This window comes from Camellia sinensis, chromosome 13, assembly GCF_055761805.1.
Source record: "Camellia sinensis isolate YWXY chromosome 13, ASM5576180v1, whole genome shotgun sequence".
Taxonomy (NCBI): domain Eukaryota; kingdom Viridiplantae; phylum Streptophyta; class Magnoliopsida; order Ericales; family Theaceae; genus Camellia; species Camellia sinensis.
In genome coordinates this window covers 108,233,052-108,252,423 of record NC_138973.1, presented here as the reverse complement: position 1 = coordinate 108,252,423, position 19,372 = coordinate 108,233,052, and the positions used below count along the sequence as shown (strand labels likewise).

Below are 19,372 nucleotides of genomic sequence, written 5' to 3'. Positions count from 1 at the left end.
ATTATCTATTTAATTTTTTTAACTATCTATTAATTTTTTCTTTTATGTATTCAAATATTTGTTCAAATGTATTATCTGTTTAAATCTATCTGCCCAAGTTTTATTATCTGTTCAATTTTATTATATGTTAAAATACACCAAACCATTATCTATTGCAATCTTTCTCTCTTCCTCTCTCTTATTTTTATACCTATCTATTGAAATTAATAGAGTACATACACATAGATAAGTATATTTGTTCATTTTTTTATTTTTATCTGTTCATTCACCACTACCTGTTGCAATATGTTTCTTCATTATCATCATCATCATCATCATCAACAACAACAACAACAATTAACAACTAAAAAAAAAAAAAAAAGAGTTGAATCTATGTTGCTCAGAAACTTGAAGAAGAAGAAAATCGATCTGTCTCTTACTCTAACAGATATATTTCACAGCCACACATACCCGCAAAGAGATTGAACCGAAAATCTTCAAAAGCCTGAAAGATTGTGAATTAGAAATGAAAGGTGGTGTTGTTATTGAAGATGGATTCATATACGAAGAAAAAACCCATCTCACCGTTTTCAAAACCTTTGTTTTCTTTGCCGACGATGGCTTCGTAGTCTACGATTGCAAATGAGAGCTCGTCTTCCAAGTCAACTTGTACCGATCTGATATTTGCGAAATGGGCGTACTCGTTCTCATGGACGTTTCTCGCAGGTTCTGACATTCGTCTCTAGAGTCCCAACTGCGAGAAGCATTGAAATATGGCAGATCCATCGCATATCAGACCTCTCGGTGGTGTTTAGGAGAGAAAGAGAGAGAGAGAGGCGGCGGCGATCTAAGGCGATGACCTCATATCTGAGGTTATGATCTCATATCTAAAGCGATCTGATGAGCTGCGATGAACATGCCTATGATATGTATGGCATCGCTCAGATCTGAAATTGTCTACTACGAAAGACCAAAACGACGACAAGAGATCATCACCGGAACTGCCCCCGATCCATACTAGGAGTGTAAAAGAGAGAAAGAGAAACAGATAGATAGGTATGGGGGGTAGACGGCGACGATCGGCAGCAAGGGAAAGCAGAGAGAGAAAGAGAGAGAGAAGGGGGGACGATTTGTAATAGAGGATGTTAGGGTTTGGTTTAGGTATGGAGCATATATATACATGGGGGTATTTTAGTCATTTTATCTAAACTTGTATATATGGACAAAATATTTGAGCACCTAGACATCTGGCAAACAAAATTCAAAATTAAATTTATGAACCCAATGCCCAATATATTATTATTTTTAAAGATTTTAAAATTATTTAACATACATTATTATTAATAATTTTGCATTAAAAGTAAATCTTGCCATTTTCAATCAATCGGATTCTATGATTCAATTCTCTGATTCAATTCACAAGTCTCTCTCAATAATTCCATATAAAATCCCGATTTTAACAGTCTTCTTGTTGAAGCATCTCAACTTTGCGGTCAATAAAGTAAAAAAAACTGAGAACAATTGGATCACTCACATCTCATCATAGAATTTCTCACATATGGCTGCAATTTTTCTAGATTTAGTTTTTCATATTGGTCAAAATACTTATTTCTCTTGTCAAATTCTACAAACAACAACAATTGTAATGAGGTACTCAAAGAAAAGAAAAGAAAAGAAAGGGTACATTCCAGTGAATGTAGGCCTACCAATGATTCGACAAACTTAGCTTGGCTCGATTCATTAAGTAAATAAATAAATTCAAATTAAATTGTTAGACTTATTTAATAAAAGGAGCCGAATTTAAACTCGAATAAGAGTTCATTTATGTTTTTATTTAAATAATGTAAAATTGTGTGTACATAATATTTTAAATATATAATTTATATATTAAATAACATAAATAAAAATAATAAAAATAAAAATTCATTTTCTAGCTTCAAACTGAGCTCAAACTTGATTAGTAACCAAAGCTAGATTAATTTTTGAGCCGAGCTCGAGTTAAATTTTCAAGCACAGCAAAACAAACAGCCCAAGCTCGAGTCCTACAAAGCTCGGCTCAACTGTGTGCTGCTCTAGGTGAATGGAGCTGCTTTAGGTGAATGGGGTGTTTCTTTACCAGACATTATGGGGGTATTCCTCCTCCCTCCCTCCCTCTACACAAACCACCCAACTCTTCATTGCAACCATCATAGAGAATGAGGAAGAGGAACCAGTTCAAGAGAGTTGAATACTAAACCAAAGAAAAAGAAGAAACATGAGGAAGAAAGAGAGAAGAACATGGGACCATTGACAAGAAAAAAAAATATATATATATATATATAATATTTTAGCTAAAGTTATCTAATTAAAACTAATTTGTACATGAACTATAAGCAAACGAAATGGATGGACATCAATCTAACAAATGCTAAGGATTTTCTGTCCCCACATCTCTCTATTTCTAAACACTCACTATTTCTAAACACTCACAATTATTAGATCATAAAAAATAAAAGATAAAAAATTGAGGTGCAAAAATCTCAAAGACATGATCCAATGAATATGGATGTTTCAGAACGGAAAGACAAAGAGATTTATGTTATGTTTAGTTGAGGAATTTGGAAAGGAAAACGGAAACGGAAATGAAAAAGGTAGGTAAAATATGAATAAAACATATCTATATTTCATTTAATTTCATACACCTTTTTCTTTTCCCTTTTCAATTCCTTTCAAACCCTCTAACCAAACACAGCGTTAGTGATAGAGAATCCTATACACCTAATCATATATCAAAATTTATGGAAATCAAAACTAAGCTTCCACAAACAAACATCAAAACAAACTCTTTACACCATTCTTTTCTTGAGAAGGATCCTAGAGGGATCAGCAAAACGAGCAGAGAAGGACCTAGAGAGCCCATCAGTCTCATCCCATATCAACCCTTGATCAAAATTCTGTGCATAAGTGTCTTCATCATAAGGGACTTGCATATGCACTGAACAGTCAAACATCTTCCTCTTCTCCTTCAAGAACCTTCTCCACAGCACCTTCCACATCGGCCTCCGTGATCTTACAGGGACCGACAAGTTTGCCGGCTCAAGCTCGGCATAGCGCCGTCCTAGCCGGATGCTTCTGGTGCCTGAGTTGCACCAGTGTCTGATGTCCATTTACTTTGCGACGACAAAAAGTCGACGCAAAAAACCCTTTCTCTACTAGTGAAGCTTAGAACAAAGGTTTTTCCTTCTGGAGAGAATATGTGATATGCAACTCAAGAACTTTAGGTATGTATGTGTTATGTACACATAAGTAAATATGAGCATGTGGTCCAATGCAAGTGGTTGGGCAGCTTTAGAGGACTAAAATAGTCATAAGTAAAATGGTCCACATTGGCTAGCTGGGTATATGGTTGATCATTGGTATGGTTATGTTTGGCACGTTTATTTGAGTTAAAATAGTCATATAATATTAGATTGGCTATTTTATTTTATTTGTTTGAGTCGATTGGCTATTTTATTTAAATAGAATAAAATGTTACATTTAAATTATAATTATTTTATTTTTTTTTGACAAAAATTAAAAATATTTATTTCAAATAAGATATTTTAATCTTAAATTAAAATAATTAAAAAATCAACTCACATTCCAAATGAAAGTTAAATAGACTCGTTAAGTGCAGATATGTCAAAATGTTAGATTTTTCTAAATGGGATATGATAACTTGTGGGATATTTTGATATAAAAATCCTAAATTATTACTAATGTACTTGAAATTAAATAAAATTAAGTGAAAGAGATTTTGACTCTTGTCCACATCACAATTTTTTTACTGCTTTTTGTTCTTCAAAAATTATATTAAAAAAAATAGAGAATTTAAGCATCTAATTTAGAAATTCTTTGAAATGATTTAAATAAATGTACTTTTTTATTTTTTACAAAAAAAATGTGTAAAAAAATAATAAAAAAAATTATATAACCTAAAAAAAATAAAAAGATAAATAAATAAACTTTTTTTAATTCATGCCAAACAACTCTTAGATACAAATACGTCACATCTTTACAAATATTCAATTGAGACAGGTACAACTGGAAAAATAGAACAATCAATGTACCACTGGTTGATCAAGGATTAGGGTTGGCTTGGCACAGTTTTGACCCAGTAAATGATGCACCTAAATCGTTGACAACTTTATACAAATTTGGATTTTTTATAAACAAATATACATATATATATATATATGTATGTGTGTGAGACAGAGGTACCCATGTTATAATTATGGGCAAATTACACTTACACCCTTAAGATTTGAGTTTAATATATATCACCCACTCATGTTTGACTTTAATACATATTACTCCCTAATGTTTGAAAAATTACACTGACTCCCTGTCATTGTAATTATTTAAACGAAATTAACGTTAGTATAAAAAAGACATTGAATTTATACGCTCTCTCTTTTATTGCTTTGTTTTTCTTCTTATGCTTTTTTTTTCTTTTGCTTTACTTTTTTTTTTTTTAATATAATTTCTTCTATTTTTCTACCAAAAAGAGTGAGAATGTAATTTCTCAAGCGTCAAAAAATGATATGTAAATCCAAATTTAGGGAGTGTCTGTAATTTACCCTATAATTATTATATGTATCTCATGGCATTCCATATTCTAATAGGAGCATATGACGCGGATTACATTCCAAGTGGGTATATATCTAAAGGCGTCGACTGGATGAGACTAGAAGGATCTTGTATGAACAATTCCAGTTGTCTGTAGTTCCACCCAAGAAAGAGTAGTCTGTCAAAAAAATGGCATTTAGCAATGCTATTTGTGCCAAGAGAGTTTTTATTCAATCATTTGGATGTGAACCATTAAATAGATAGAAATATGCAATGTTTTGGATCTGTCAAGATGACATTTGCACCATTAAAACAATATTGTTAAAACATCTATGCTAGGGAACCTTTCATTGGCCAGTTTTTTTTTTTTTTTACAGTCGCCCACCCCACATGGGGCTGGGGGTCACTGGGAGTGGGGAAGTACAAGCGGTCTGGGGCATTCATCATTGTTAAAATATGATTTTGACACTGTAACAAACCAAATTTGTTAGTATTCGGCAAGTTGAAGCAATTTCAGTGGTCATTGTCAAAAAGGTAATGCCAAAATTATAAGTGTAGGCTCATATTAAGCGAGTACTCTAGATATTTTCCCAGGCAATCGGTCCCCCCACAGAGAGAGAGAGGTTGTCTGAGCAGGAAGCAATCACCAACACAACAGAGAAACAGAACATTTGCTTCAGTATATCAATCCTGCTTGAACAGTTTTAGCACTTCAAATTTCTCTCATGTCCTCCCCAAGTTATATTTTGGTTGAATCCAAGGCTAAATCTACGCTACAAAAATCCCAGACCGCAATCGAGCTGTTTATACGAGTCAGTTTAATGACAACCCATACTGTTTTTAAGATGCAAATAATGTTAAATAGTTAGAATCCCAATACACTTTCTCACATATTACGCAGTTACAGCATTTCCTTTTGTAAATGAAGTGTAAATTACACGAACTTCTTCCAACCAAGTAATGAATAAATCACAGGTAACTATAATTTTGACATAATTATTACATCATGCTCTTTTGAAGTATAAATTCCATAACAATTTGGCCCATACCTATTTTACGCTTGATTGTTCTTATATCCAAACATCGCATGCATCCAAACACTCATATTTCATGTTTGAATAACACACCTTGTGGAGAGGGTAATTAGATAAATTCATCAAGCAAAAGAGAGAATAGTTCTATCATTTGACTTCTGTATATATCTAACTACTAAATATCTGAGGATAATATAGTAATTGCATCACATCCATGAACATCGTTAAAATCAATATTGTAGATGAGGACTGATAAGTAAATTTTTCATTACTTGGGGAGGTCAATGTAATTTACCCATAAATAAATTGCTATGACAATTGATGTTTGGTGCTTAGAAAGGCCACATAACATTATCTTGGGGTGAAATTTTAGTGCAGCACCCACTCAGATTTATATATATATATATATATACTTGTATATATGTTGGTAATTGCACAAACAAAACATTTTTGTAATTTGACATGGCTCTATGGGGCTCTTTCTTCTGAGTTATAAACCAAACCCAAAAGAACACAAAATAAAAATAAAAAAGATCACTTTCCTTACATCTAGGGGAAAGTCCATAGACGTGTTGGCTTTTGAACTGCATCTTAGAGACCATTCTTCAAACTGGAGGCAAACAGGAAGAAGTAGGCCATTACACCGGGCACATTTTGAGCTCCTGTATATGTTCAACGTTTGAGCGACTCTACACTTCTGTAATCAGCTTTAGTAATCTATGCCCTCAAAATGGCAGTGATGGGTTTTTCCAGAAGCAGCCAACCTATGCATATTAAAATGGTCTATAAAAATCACAAGAATAATTTAAATGAAATTACAAAAAATATATAAGCCATTTTTCATTTGAAGTAAGATTGGTATAGATGCAGCACTTCAAGGTTGCAATCAAATATTGTCAACTCTGTTCTATGGAAACAGTAAATGCCAGTTTAGACGGGATGCCATGGGCTGTGCAAATCTGAGGTAACAGGTACAGCGAGACAAGATTTATTTGAAAGTCCAAAAATTCAAAAGGATGCACACTTCATGAATTTAATTCAGGCATATTCACTGTAATTGGTAATATACCAAATTTTTTAATGGTACAAAATATACATATGCTTAGATGGATGTGTGGTAGGAAAGATAAGATAAAAATGAGTATATTTGCAAAATAGGACGTAACACTAACTGAAGATAAGTTGATAGAGAGCCGGCTAAAATGTTTTGTTCATACACAATGAAAATCTGTAGATGCAACAGTTAATAAAAGTGATGTGATCAAAGGATATGAATTTATTGCCAACTCTGTTCTATGGAAACAGTAAATGCCAGTATAGACGGGATGCCATGGGCTGTGCAAATCTGAGGTAATGGGTATAGTGAGACAAGATTTATTTGAAAGTCCAAAAATTCAAAAGGATGCATACTTTGTGAATTTAATTCAGGCATATTCACTATAATTGGCAATATACCAAATTTTTTCATGGTACAAAATATACATAAGCTTAGATGGATGCGTGGTAGGAAAGATAAGACAAAAATGAGTATTTGCGAAATAGGAGGTAGCACTAATTGAAGATAAGTTGATAGAGAGCCAGCTAAAATGTTTTGTTCATGTACAGCGTAAATCTGTAGATGCGACAGTTAATAAAACTGATGTGATCAAAGGATATGAATTTATTTAGTTAAACAGCGCATATAACAGATATGGAACAAAAAGGAATTGGATGAAGATCAGAAATTATTTTTGAAGTTATTTTCTCATCAATAATTTAATACGTTTTATTTGATTATCTTATTTAGTCTTTAATTACTGTAATTTTTATTTTGGAAAATTTTAGTTATGGTTTTCTTGGATGCCTATAAATAGGTCATAATGTATTAGGCATAAATATTGAATTGAAAATATTGATATTTAGGATTTCTTTTTTCTTTTTTCTTTTTTTTTTCCTTGGGTGTGGTTTTCTGTTCTTTTTCTTTACATTTATTTTCTGGCTGTCCTCATCAATAACCTTTGATAGAGCAGAATGGCAAAAAATAATCCATGTACCAACCCCATCTGATTAGAATACAAGGCTTGCTTTGGTTTAGTTTTAAAAAAAATACAAATGGATCGCAAGCATGAAACTAGAATAAAAAGAAGTTGAGATTGCTTTAAACATGAAACAAACTTAGCATCAACCATTTATTTGACGTTGATAAAATTGTGATATAATGTAAGGTTTGATAAATAATAAATAATACATAAAACATTGGAATGAAGGGTAACATACCAGTTTCTTCAGTTCCTACACTTCAAGATACCGTTCTCCCATAGCAGATGGATGCAATATACAAATTCTTTGACCATTTATCCTGCCAAAGACAAAAGCAAGTGTCACTGCATGCTACAAATTTATTTTTTATTTTTCATTTTTATTTTTAAATTATTTTAAATAAGTGCCATGGAAATAAAACAAATCAATAAAATTATTATAAACTACACTAAAGAGCTATATGAAGCACTGACACCTCTCTGGAGATCACATACTGGCAGCACATTTCAGACATACTGGAGAAAGTTTCCTCCTTTTTTTTCCAGTTAGACAAGCTAGGGGTGTTAGATGGACACATTGGGGACACGCTTTCCTATTTTATTTTTCTATTTTTTATTTTTTATTTTTTCACTAGCGTAAAATATATATATAAGGTAAATTACATTGACGCCCCTTGAGGTTTGGTCCAATTACTACCCACCCCCTGACCATTTCGAAATTACATTTCCACTCCTGTGGTTAATAGTCTCATTTTACAAACTCTCTTGCTTATATGAAAGGTAACAACTCGTAGTAGAAAAACAGAAGAAATTACATTAAAAAAAAAAAGGAAAGGAAAGGAAAGAAAAAAAAAGAGAGAAAGTAAAGTAAAGCAAAAAAAGAGAATGTATGAGTTCAATGTCTTCATTCCGTCTAAATAATTACAATGACAGGGGGTTAATGTAATTTTCCAAACATCAGGGGTGATATGCATTAAACCCAAACCTCAGGGAGTGAAAGTGTAATTTACCCATATATATATATAATTAAATATTTTGCACGTGTGATACTCTTTTTTTTTGGTGAAAATGTCACACATCTTTGTATGTGCTTCATATAGAGAATTCTACCAAAACATTTGACTGCCCAACATAAATATCTATGCATGCACAGGTACAATTGTCAAAACGCTTGAATGCTTTTTTTTCTATTACAACATTACAGTCAATTCCCAACAAATTTTCACTTAGGCTGTGTTTGGATCATCGATCTAGGTAGGGATTTGGACAAAAGAAAGGCCCAAATTGATGATCCAAACACAACCTTAACGAACTACATAATGGATCTTCAGCCCATGTGATGCAACTGGTCCTCACTTTTAATTATTGAGAGGTATTTATGTAACCACCACATCTAGTTTTATTGAGGATCTATTCAGTTGAGTTTATGTCCGGTTTAGTAAAGCATATTTTTCAGAAGATTGGTAAACTGCCTTGGTCCTCTACCAACAGCAGCCCATGAACACCGAAACAATAAATGTTGCTCTTCGAAAATCACATATTATGCCTCTTTTCGCAAATCAAAATAATGGTGGAAAGATCCTTAACATGGGTGCTAGCTGTGTTAAATGGACTATTCTACTTCCCCTAGTGTACCCATATCCACTGGATATGACAAGTGTAAGGGTCTAGGATATATGTCTGACACATGTACCCAATTTAAAAAACTTGGATCATCTAATTTTATATGATGTTTGAAGAAGAAGGAGAAGAAGAAGAAGAAGATAATCACATTTGCTAGTAAAGAAACATTTCTAGCTTCTAAAACAAATGGGATATATAAATTCTACCATTTTTTTATGACCGAGAGCCCATCCTAGGCAGAGCCCTTTGGACCCATCTTCGAAAGGAACTCGAGGTTTAGAGACTACCCTCTAAATCTCATTTAATTTGATTTACATTTTTAATAATTTACATCTTATCTAAAACTATCATACAATATACAATGTATATGTGTTCAACATGTATCACCTTAGCCTATTTGTCAAAAAAAAAAAATGTATCACCTTACCCATACCCAACTTTTGAATGAATACGCAATATCTTAAGGTTTTAAGTTTAAGAAGATCTGATGCTTGGACATGCACCCGCACCGGATAATCACACCCAAGTCCATGTAACATAGGGTGCTAGAAGAATGAAACCATTTATATCCACAGTTCTAACTGCAAGGAGAATAAAATCATAAGAATTCAAAGGTACCTTAACATGGGTGCTAGGAAAGGCTGATGTCCGCAGAGTTTCTTGCGTTACATCTTCCAATTTCTTCTTGGATGTACTCAGTATGAATGCAGCTTGATCCGGAGTGGCAGCAGTTGATGTAATTCGATATCCATTTTCCCACCTTCTGTGAATTCCTTCACTTGGATAAAGGAAATCAAGTTCAACAACCTATAAAGAAAGTACAAACTATGTAAGTGTTTTTGACGCTAGGTGTAACAGAAAACAAAAATGGAGTACCTGATTAGAATAACCAGCAGCTCGGGACATTACGACACCCCATCTGCTACCCGCAGTGGACATGGAGGTAACAGAGAAGCCTTCTTTCCACTTCTTATTGATCCATTTGAAAGGAAATATATCACTAACTTTGTATGACTGTTGAGTATAACTTGTCCCTTCAACAAGAAAAAGAAAGCAATATCAGTGGGTTAATCATTTAAATCTTTCGACCTGAGGTTGAAGACAAACTTGCAATTTGATCATGGATTAAGAGAATGAATTGTGCAACTGTAACTACACTGAAATTTTTGTCTTTTACTTGTGACAAGCCATATTGTAAAGTTGAATTTATTTCCTGTCAGAAGCTTTACCTTTTATATACATGACTGAAACATTTAGGTTAAACCCATTCACCAATTTGTAGAATCAGATCATGATAATCCCAAAAATGCAATTTCAACACTGTTCCTACCATCCCATTGATCACATTCAAACACAATTCATCAAAAAATATTACCCAAAACGCAGACTATTTTGTGTGAACAGCAAATGGAACACAATATACAACATACATGCGAACAATATGGGTCTTGGTACTGGTACAAGGAATGGGAACTAGAAAAGGAACGCCGTATGTCACATGCTCTAAAATATGATATGATAGAGGTAAACTTCGTAATTTAACATCCAATATATTTAGTGTATCTTTTTCAAATTAATTGTTTTAACAACACATTTTTATGAGTATTATGATCTATTATTTTGCATTTTGTCAATCCAAAACTCCACTCCGTCTAGATTTAGTTCATTATATTTGACTTTGTCCCTATTAAGGAAAACTTTTAATAAAAAACTTAGAAAACATATAGGATCACCAGGCCAACCCCTTGGGATTTTCACAAGATCAAACTTTATCATCTTTGCAAGGTATAGTGATAACAAAGCCTGAAACAATAAAGACAAATTCTCTTTTACTCACCCTTAGACATTACCACCACGGCACTGCCATTGGACACACCAGCAAGGGATGTGATGTAATAATTCTTGTCCCAATGCTCCATTATCCATTCCTAATGACAAATTTAGAACGAATAGATTTTATGGGCCAATGGATATTTGATTAATTAAATCATCCAAAGTAACAAAAAGGACCGTAACACCTACCTTGTGCATGAAAATGGTTGAGAGTTCATAGACTTGGGATGTAAAACCTGTCCCTGCATCCATAATGACCGCCCACAAATTTCCTGAAGAAGCAACACAGCTAATGTACAAACCATCTTCCTTTCCTTTCTCCACGTGCTGGTAAAGTCTCGAATCTATTACATTGTAGTGATATCTGTTATCAAGAGTTCACATTACTTGTTGATTAAGACAGCATTAGTCCCACATATAGTAAATGTCAATAGAACATCTATACCCCATTTTGTTCCAATTATTTGTAGTTTATCTAGCTTAAGTTTTGAAATCACATGCTTAAGCAGTTGTACTTCAAAAAGGTAAGATGTTTTGTTCCTCTTTTCAGGTTTTCAGCTTGAAAAGCTAAAAATAAGCTCAAACAGGAAGAGGATACAATCTACGGGAATCCATACATGACAAAGCCAGAGCTTAATTTGAGCTTTTTAAGCTCCAAACAAAGCCTAAGGAAATTCATACATGACCAAGCGAGAGCTTCTTCAAACAGAGAGAGAATCGTGGTTCCCACCACAATGACCCTAGAAGCCCAGGTGTTCACATGGCGTAAATGTTCGAGTAACTTCAAAGTTCTTAACAGAAGAAGAAAATTAAGACAGCAAAAGTTAAATATTTATAATAAAAAACAAGGGTTGTGTTTGGTACAGCTTTCCAATTATAATTCTACCTCTTCACGTGAACAAAGTGTTTGGATGGGGTTTACAAAAATTAGTTCCACCACACATTTCAAAATACATTTCTATTTCACGTTTGGCAGAGCTCATTTCAAAACAAACGTCCAATGCAAAACTCTCACCTTCTCATACAGTTTTTGAATTTTTTGTGTCTACGAGACATCCCCCCAGACATCCCCCCGGATGTCCGGCCGGTTGAGCACTACAGTGTGCCTTTTTTCTTTTTTTTTTCTTTTTTTTTGGTAACTCTTTCATACATACGTATGTGCTATTGTAGACTAATTTTCTATTGAAAGTGAATAAAAAAATTTGAATAAAATTGAATTGTGTGTGGTAAACTGTGTAGATACTAACAAAATAATATTCTAATTTTTATTTGACTCCCACATAGATAATACCTGATAAATTTTTTAGCAATTTATTTGAAAATAACAATACAATAAATAGCAAATAATTTGTGACAGTAATTATTAAAAATATAAAAATATTTTAACTGAAAAACATTTAAAAAAATTCGAACCAAATATATAATCAAAAGTTATTTTAAATCAGTAATTGAATATTTATTTTGAAAAAAAAAAAAATTGCCTTTGTAATATTTTCAATTAAAAAAATTGATTAATGTTATTTTCTGTTAATAATTAATTTTTTTAATTGAATTTTAAAAAGAGTTTGCTTATTGAACAGAATTTTCAATAGAGTTTTGAGTAGTGTTTTTGGTTATGAGTTATAACAATTTGAATTAAGTTTTGAAAACTCTTTCCAAAACTCATAACCAAACAAATTTTCTTATTTCACATGTCACATCAAACATTAAAAACTCAATTCAACACTCAATTCAAAACTCTTTTCAAAATTCATAACCAAACAAATTTTCTACACTCAAATCATAATTCCAAAACTTACAAACTCAAAATACAACTCTATTCTCAAATCATATTTAGAAAATTCTACCAAACGCTACCAAGAATTTTCGAGATGTTTTTCCTAGAATAAATTTTCCTTTCCTTTTTTATTTTTTTATTTTGGAGGGGAGGTAAGAAACTTAGGTAGTCCATGATGCTTAATCCCAGTAATTACCTCTGTTTCATTGATGATCTGGAATTATAGACTGAGATCCACTGAGTAGCTGGAGCACCCAGTCGAGCTCTCTTGCAAGGTTGCCCACAATCTTCCAAATCCACAAGCAAGCTCCCCCTTTTTTGACCGACCTATAACACATGACAAGTTTAATCACAAACAATAGAAACAACTCATTTAACTTTAGATGATTGCTAAACAACAACCTTTAAGGCTCCATCTATTCTGATGGGTCGCAAGGATGCATTGGAATCTATGCCATCTTCAAAAAGTGAAATAAGCTTTGAGTAATTGGGTTCTTCATCGAATTTCATGTTGGTCACCATCTCAAGAAATTGTCGAAAAGGGGGAGGACATAGGAAACAAAGCATCTCAGAAGGAGTCCCCATCTTCTTTTTACAAACAAGGAATCCTTTATTGTCACCCTGCATACCAAGAATCCACCATTGATTGTAATCAAGCAGAAAAGAAAAAAAAACAAAGGTAGCATTTGGTTCATTGGAATGAAGGTGGAGTGAAATGGAATGATCATTCCTAGCCTCCTTATGAAATAATGACCATTCACTTACAATGGTGAATTCCAATTGCAACATGAGAATGGACATTCTAATGGAATGGTCATTCCATTCTACCTTCATTCCAACAAACCAAACACTACCTAAAGGAACAAAGTTGCAAATGGCAGTGCATGATAAAACTAAAAATGAACTTACAATGAAACCTTGCCAGGGAAGCTTCCCTCTAAGGAGGAATATTAAAGTATAAGCTAGTGACTCGAGGTCATCCCTTCTGCTTCCTGTCCTGCCCAAATGAGCATGTACGCTTGCATAACGCACTGTCCCCCTGTCAACATATAGAGTTCAGGGCCCACTTAATAGACAATATAGAGTTCAGGAAAATAAGAAAATGCCATTCTCAGACACGTGATTATATGGTACGAACCACTTTCTTGCTAACAGACTAAGTATAGCTTAACATGAACCTATGAGGCATTGTATGCAAGTCAATTCTGAAACTAATTGCCCACCAAAGCTGTCTAGAAAGTGGAATATATCTTTCATTTCTGAGAATTACTTGAATGAATCAATGTTTTTCTTGGGGGTTTCCAATGCCATTAAAAACGGGGGTACCAGTTTTGTGGAAGTGGAACCATCTCTAAAGCATGACTTTCCACGAAGAGAGAGAGAGAGAGAGAGAGAGAGAGAGAGAGAGAGTTACCTGAAAACATCAGGCTTTTGGTCATAATCAATATGGCAACCAGAAGATGAACTCCTCCATCTTGAAGCTGAGGTAGTAAGACCACTTAGATCTCCAGCTCCAAATTAGAAAACACAAAAACCATAAAAGCACGTGAAGAATTGAGCCTATCCAAACTTATTTCCCAGAAAGAAGACATACCCAAACCAAGATCTACTAAGTACAACTTTTTCTCATTAGGAGTTCTAGGCTGACCAAGCAAAAAGTTCTCTGGCTTTACATCTCCATGCACAAAACTGAAGAAAAAATTAACTATGAGCATGCTCAGAATACATGTGCATATATACATATGAGAGAGAGAGAGAGAGTGAGGTACCCCTTAAAGTGAAGCTGCTGTAAGATTGATATTGCCTCCACTGCTATACAAGAAACCATCTCTTCAGACAGCCTGTGCAAAAAGCTAACACAATAAGAAACGGAAACAAATATTAACATATGAACAATTAAAACGAAGGATACTATCTTCTTACATCTGGTTATTAGTATTCCAAACATCCCACAAACTTGGGCCTAGCATATCCATAACCTGGCTTTCACAAAACCCAATATAATGAGCACAATGATAGTAGGAATGATTTTCACAATGTCAGCAATGAAAATTAAAATAAAAAAGAACAAGAAACATTTTCAAAATGAAATCATACACTTGCGAAAGAAAATGAAGGAAAACTCACAAGAATATAATAGTTTCCTAGGCGACCTTTGTGATGGACCAAAGGAATTCCATAACAACCATTAAGAGTGCTTCATGAAGAAACCAGCAATAAAGAATAAGACTTCGAAACCAGTGATTTATAATTAGTAAGGGAAGCGAAATGGAGTTCAATCAACCTTTCCAATGAATTCTTGCATACCTGTAAACTTGCCACTCATAAGGCGGGTTATAACTGCATCCTTTATTATTTCGATGCTCAAATTTCAAAGCAACCTATTGACACCCCCCCCCCCCACCCCCAAAAAATAAATAAATAAATAAATAAGGGACACATTCATAACCATCGGAATAAATTTCAAAGAAATTTTACAGAGATCTAGTGGAGCCATGAGAACAAATTCACAAACTATATACCTCAACAGCATCAGGGCCAGTGTGCCCTGATCCACCGGTCACCCGTCTTCCAACATAAACTTGCCCAAAGCCCCCTTTGCCCAGCTTTCTATCTAACTTGTAAACAGGGGAACTGCCAAGCTGTACCTGAATGAAATTGAAACAATCAAAACAAAATAAGATAGTGAACCCTCTAAAATTTGATTACCAAAAGGCAACAGAAGTTGATGAAAACTAGTAAGTGACTGAACCCACTGGTTTAATCAGTTTTCTAAATCTTGTCTAAGTCATTTTTCAAAGAAGAAAAAATCATAATTAGTTAGATCTGTCATTGATGCAACCTAACCTCATGAGAATTTTATTGAAGAAACAGCAGGCAAATAGATATGCTGATCTCTTTCCATATAATATGAGGGAGAGGACTAAGAGAGAAAATAATCTTGAGGGCATACTTGGAGTGTTGAGAATCCTCAAAACAAATAAGAAATCCCATACTTTATATGATATCAGATTCCACCATCTTTGCTCTCAATAGCTCAATGAACCTAAATATACCCATGTCTTAAAAAATTTGTTGGGTAGGCTTCAACTTCAAGACTCTCAAGACAATTCTATTGAGTTCATCTGAACAATATTAATTAGACCTATCTTCATTGTTCTCATCTTCTCCACACATTTAGACAGATATTGCAATGTCCTACTAATTAAATTTTCACGAATTTTTGTCTAAAGAAACTGATTCTTTCATTCAAAACCAAGAACTGTTGCTTCAAATTTGATCATGGGGATAGAACAATTAAAATTATTCTTACTAACAGCATGCTATCAACGTAAAAAGGTCATTTCCTTGGTGCTGATCCCCATCAAATGAGGGCGTCAGGAGGGGTGAACTGAATCCCTAATCTTTGGCAATAGTTGTAAAAGATGACTTCACTCAGTCACCAACAGTGTTCTCATACTTGGTAGCCCAAGCTTTCACCTTTTATTGTCCCCTATGCCGTCAACATAAAATTAGAAAGAAATAATAAATAAATAAATTGTCACTTGGTAAAGCCAGTAGATAGTTTTTTCATGGTTTATTTGTTACACATCTTGCGTTGCTTATAAGCTCGTAAATTTTAATAAGTATAGAATTGATAAAAAAAGGGAAAAGAAAAACTAATGTTAGTTAGAAACGAAAAGAAATTTAACACCATAAAAAGTGTTGATGATAGCAAAGGCTGACTAAATCATACCCTTTGAGGAAGTGGACTTGTGCTTCCTTCCTCCTCAACAGCTGCCAATTTCTCTGCTGCCAATTCATTAGGAATAGCGGCCACTGCTCTCGCCTCCCCATTCAAATCAGTGGGCCTCTCATCACCACCACCAGTATCAAAAAGCTCAGCATTCTTATTTTGATTCATTGCTCTACGACCTCTGCCTCTACCAGCCAGCCTTGGCCTGGTATATGTATTCAGGACTGCGGCTTTGGAGCCATTACCTCTTCCAATGCCATGCCGAGTAGTTGGAACTAAAACAGCAGGATTCTCCTGGACATTGTTGACCCTCTTAGATCTACGAACTCCACCTCTTAAATCTGGCATCCTTTTCCCATACAAAAAGAGACCTTTTCTAACTTTCTCCTCCAATTATAAAGGAAAATGAATAATATAAACCTAGAATTTTCGACCTAAATAACAGGTAAGAAGATTGAGAATAAAAAATAAACAGACAATATCAAGCAAACCAACTAAATTAAAAAGTGTCCAAAACTGATATACCAATCAATGAGACCAGGATTTCCAAAAATTTTCCAATAATATATCTTCTATTGCTCCTAAAGATTAACATCATGATGATATAATTTTTTTGAGGCATCTCATCATTCATGAAGAAGAAAAGAAAAAGAAAAAGGATAAAATAGTGTTGGATTGCTGGACTACTATGGTCACCCACGGGCTGCTCCAGCTCCCAACTCATCTAGAGAGTGAATTAGGCCTCTTTGTTCATAGTCTCTACTAGTTGATTCAAGATCAGGGTAATTAACCCTATTTAGTGCCAATGTCGGTTGAATCCCAAATGACATATAATACAACTTCAAGAATAAATTTCACAAAGCAGTCACACAAAATTAATTTATACTTGCAAATCTTTCTGTGATTTTTTGTACTTCAAATAGGATAGATGAAGATATGCCAAAGAGCCATCAACTCATGGAACTTTGGATGAGCTATTTCAGGATGAAACAGCACCTCATGTTCAATCATGAATTCATTACCTGATTAAAATCCCATAAAAGGGAAAATACAAATAGATATATGATATGCATTAAAACAGCAGCATATTAATGAAAGCTTCCCTTCTTTGGGCCTCGAAATTTTTTAAAATTAGTAGTATCGTACCCTCATTCATTCTTTCCATCCCAATAAAAATTCATCCAAAAAAAAAAAAAAGAACGCAATAACATATATATGCAAATATAATAATGATGCAGACAAGTGGATATAGGATAGGACAAGCAATAATGGCAATTGATATATTTGAGTTGTTAAGAAATATAAGGTGTCTTTGAAATAATCTTGTTATTTTTTCATTTATTATGAGTTTTAGATGCTTAAGTGATAGAATTTTTGTAATATTAGGTATATGACTAGTTTTCGTGGATATTTATGTATTTTTAAGGTTTTATGAAAACTGTATATAGGCCTTATTGTCGTAAAACAAAAGCAAATTCAGAGAATGAATAGAAGTTGAAAATTCGAAATAGCTTTGGCTATCTTTGTTATATATCTTTTCTCTCTAATCTCTTATTTTTATCTATTTGCTCTTTTTGTCTTTCATTACTTCACATCTTTGATCTCCCTCTCCTACCTTCTTTCTTTATTTATTTCACCATTCTCCTTTCTAACAACATTGTCTTTCTACTAGCTTCTCGCAAGTTCAACTGTATCCCTATATTCTAATCAGATGATCGTAGAACACATAAAGACAATTTCATTCCCTATAGTTGCTACGCAAAATAGACCAAACCAAACTAAGCATTGTGTCCCAATCAAGTGGTGTCGGCTACATGGAAAAAATTCGCCATTCTGCACTATCAGGGCTATATGCTCAGTTAAATAAAATCATATTTTAATGCGTCATCTCATATCAGTTTAGGTCTTCCCCTTCCCTCAACATGTCTATCAAAGACAAAAAAAAAGATCATGTGAACCAAAAAGTAAAACAAGCATTATCTCGTTGTATCCAGTCTAAACAACATATAAAATTCTATGCACAATTTTCATCCAGCAATCATAAGCAAAAAAAACCATCATTGACCTTCAATCCGCTAAATAACCAAACAAGCACTACTTCAAAGCCATCAGGAAATGTAGCTCAAGAAAAAAGATAATAATCTAACCTTGAAAAATATCTTCTTTAATCCAAATACCACCAATGATGCATAAATTTATCATTCACGATATTAATAGGGAAAAAATAAGACAAACAAAAACATTAAGTTCAAAACTTTTGCCTGAGAAAATCACTTTCTAATCATAATCTGCAACTAAAATAAATCGGAACAACATCATCTGGGCCGCACGGCACTAAGATGATCAGATGATCATCAAAAAAAAAAAAACTCATCAGACACATAAAAGACCAATACCCATTAGCAGATTCACACAAATCAACGTGTACCAACACAAACAATTAAACAACACATATAGATATTGACAGATAAAGATTGAAGGAGTGATGAAGAAGATACCTTTAGAGAAGAAATGTAAAATGAGGGGATTGATATGGATAAGATAGCATTTAGTACTAAAATTGAAGAGGATTGAATAGTGACCAAAAATGGATGGTCTGTGTTGTGGAGGAGACAAAGACTCTATAGATTGGAGAAATGGCGGTGCGTGGCTCGATTGGAGTCTCTGTGTGTGTGAGGTTAATGGGGGCGATCGTAAAGGAGGTTCCGAACCGGACCGGTCCGGTGTGAGTGAATTGCCATGTAGCCATGTAGTGATGATTTGTGTGGTGGGGTTTCGCGATTGT

At 33.8% G+C, this 19,372-nt stretch overlaps 1 protein-coding gene and 1 long non-coding RNA gene across 11 annotated transcripts; both read right to left on the bottom strand.

The window, feature by feature from the left end:
- Positions 1-276: 276 nt before the first annotated feature.
- LOC145806368 (uncharacterized) lies at positions 277-1,123 on the bottom strand. The gene is made up of 2 exons (XR_014349390.1): positions 565-1,123; positions 277-484 (listed from the first exon to the last, which is right to left on the bottom strand). It is a non-coding gene; the product is annotated as an uncharacterized LOC145806368 (long non-coding RNA).
- A 4,716-nt stretch (positions 1,124-5,839) lies between these two features.
- LOC114273483 (casein kinase 1-like protein HD16) lies at positions 5,840-19,356 on the bottom strand. 10 transcript variants are annotated; one of them, XM_082903123.1, is made up of 19 exons: positions 19,086-19,341; positions 18,735-18,921; positions 16,588-16,881; positions 15,374-15,499; positions 15,159-15,232; positions 14,979-15,048; positions 14,775-14,830; positions 14,621-14,692; positions 14,446-14,540; positions 14,266-14,332; positions 13,761-13,890; positions 13,254-13,472; positions 13,048-13,178; positions 11,264-11,438; positions 11,079-11,169; positions 10,118-10,275; positions 9,860-10,048; positions 7,857-7,938; positions 5,840-6,364 (listed from the first exon to the last, which is right to left on the bottom strand). In XM_082903123.1, exons 3-18 carry the CDS (start codon positions 16,753-16,755, stop codon positions 7,879-7,881), a joined length of 1,881 nt encoding a protein of 626 aa, XP_082759249.1. In that variant the 5' UTR covers positions 16,756-16,881; positions 18,735-18,921; positions 19,086-19,341; the 3' UTR covers positions 5,840-6,364; positions 7,857-7,878. The 10 variants fall into 10 exon arrangements, 7 of the variants coding, with proteins under 7 accessions (XP_082759249.1, XP_082759246.1, XP_082759247.1 ...); XM_082903120.1 differs by having other exon boundaries at positions 16,588-16,936; positions 19,086-19,240; XM_082903121.1 differs by having other exon boundaries at positions 16,588-16,936; positions 18,849-18,921; positions 19,086-19,240.
- Positions 19,357-19,372: the final 16 nt, after the last annotated feature.

Excerpts from the sequence above, each read along its gene's own strand:
- LOC114273483 (XM_028215273.2), bottom strand. The coding sequence starts at position 16,935 with ATGCCAGATTTAAGAGGTGGAGTTCGTAGATCTAAGAGGGTCAACAAT. Across the intron at positions 14,333-14,445 it reads CTTAGTAGATCTTGGTTTGG|CTTCAAGATGGAGGAGTTCA; the intron begins GTATGTCTTCTT and ends TTACTACCTCAG. Across the intron at positions 13,891-14,265 it reads CAAAAGCCTGATGTTTTCAG|GGGGACAGTGCGTTATGCAA; the intron begins GTAACTCTCTCT and ends ATATGTTGACAG.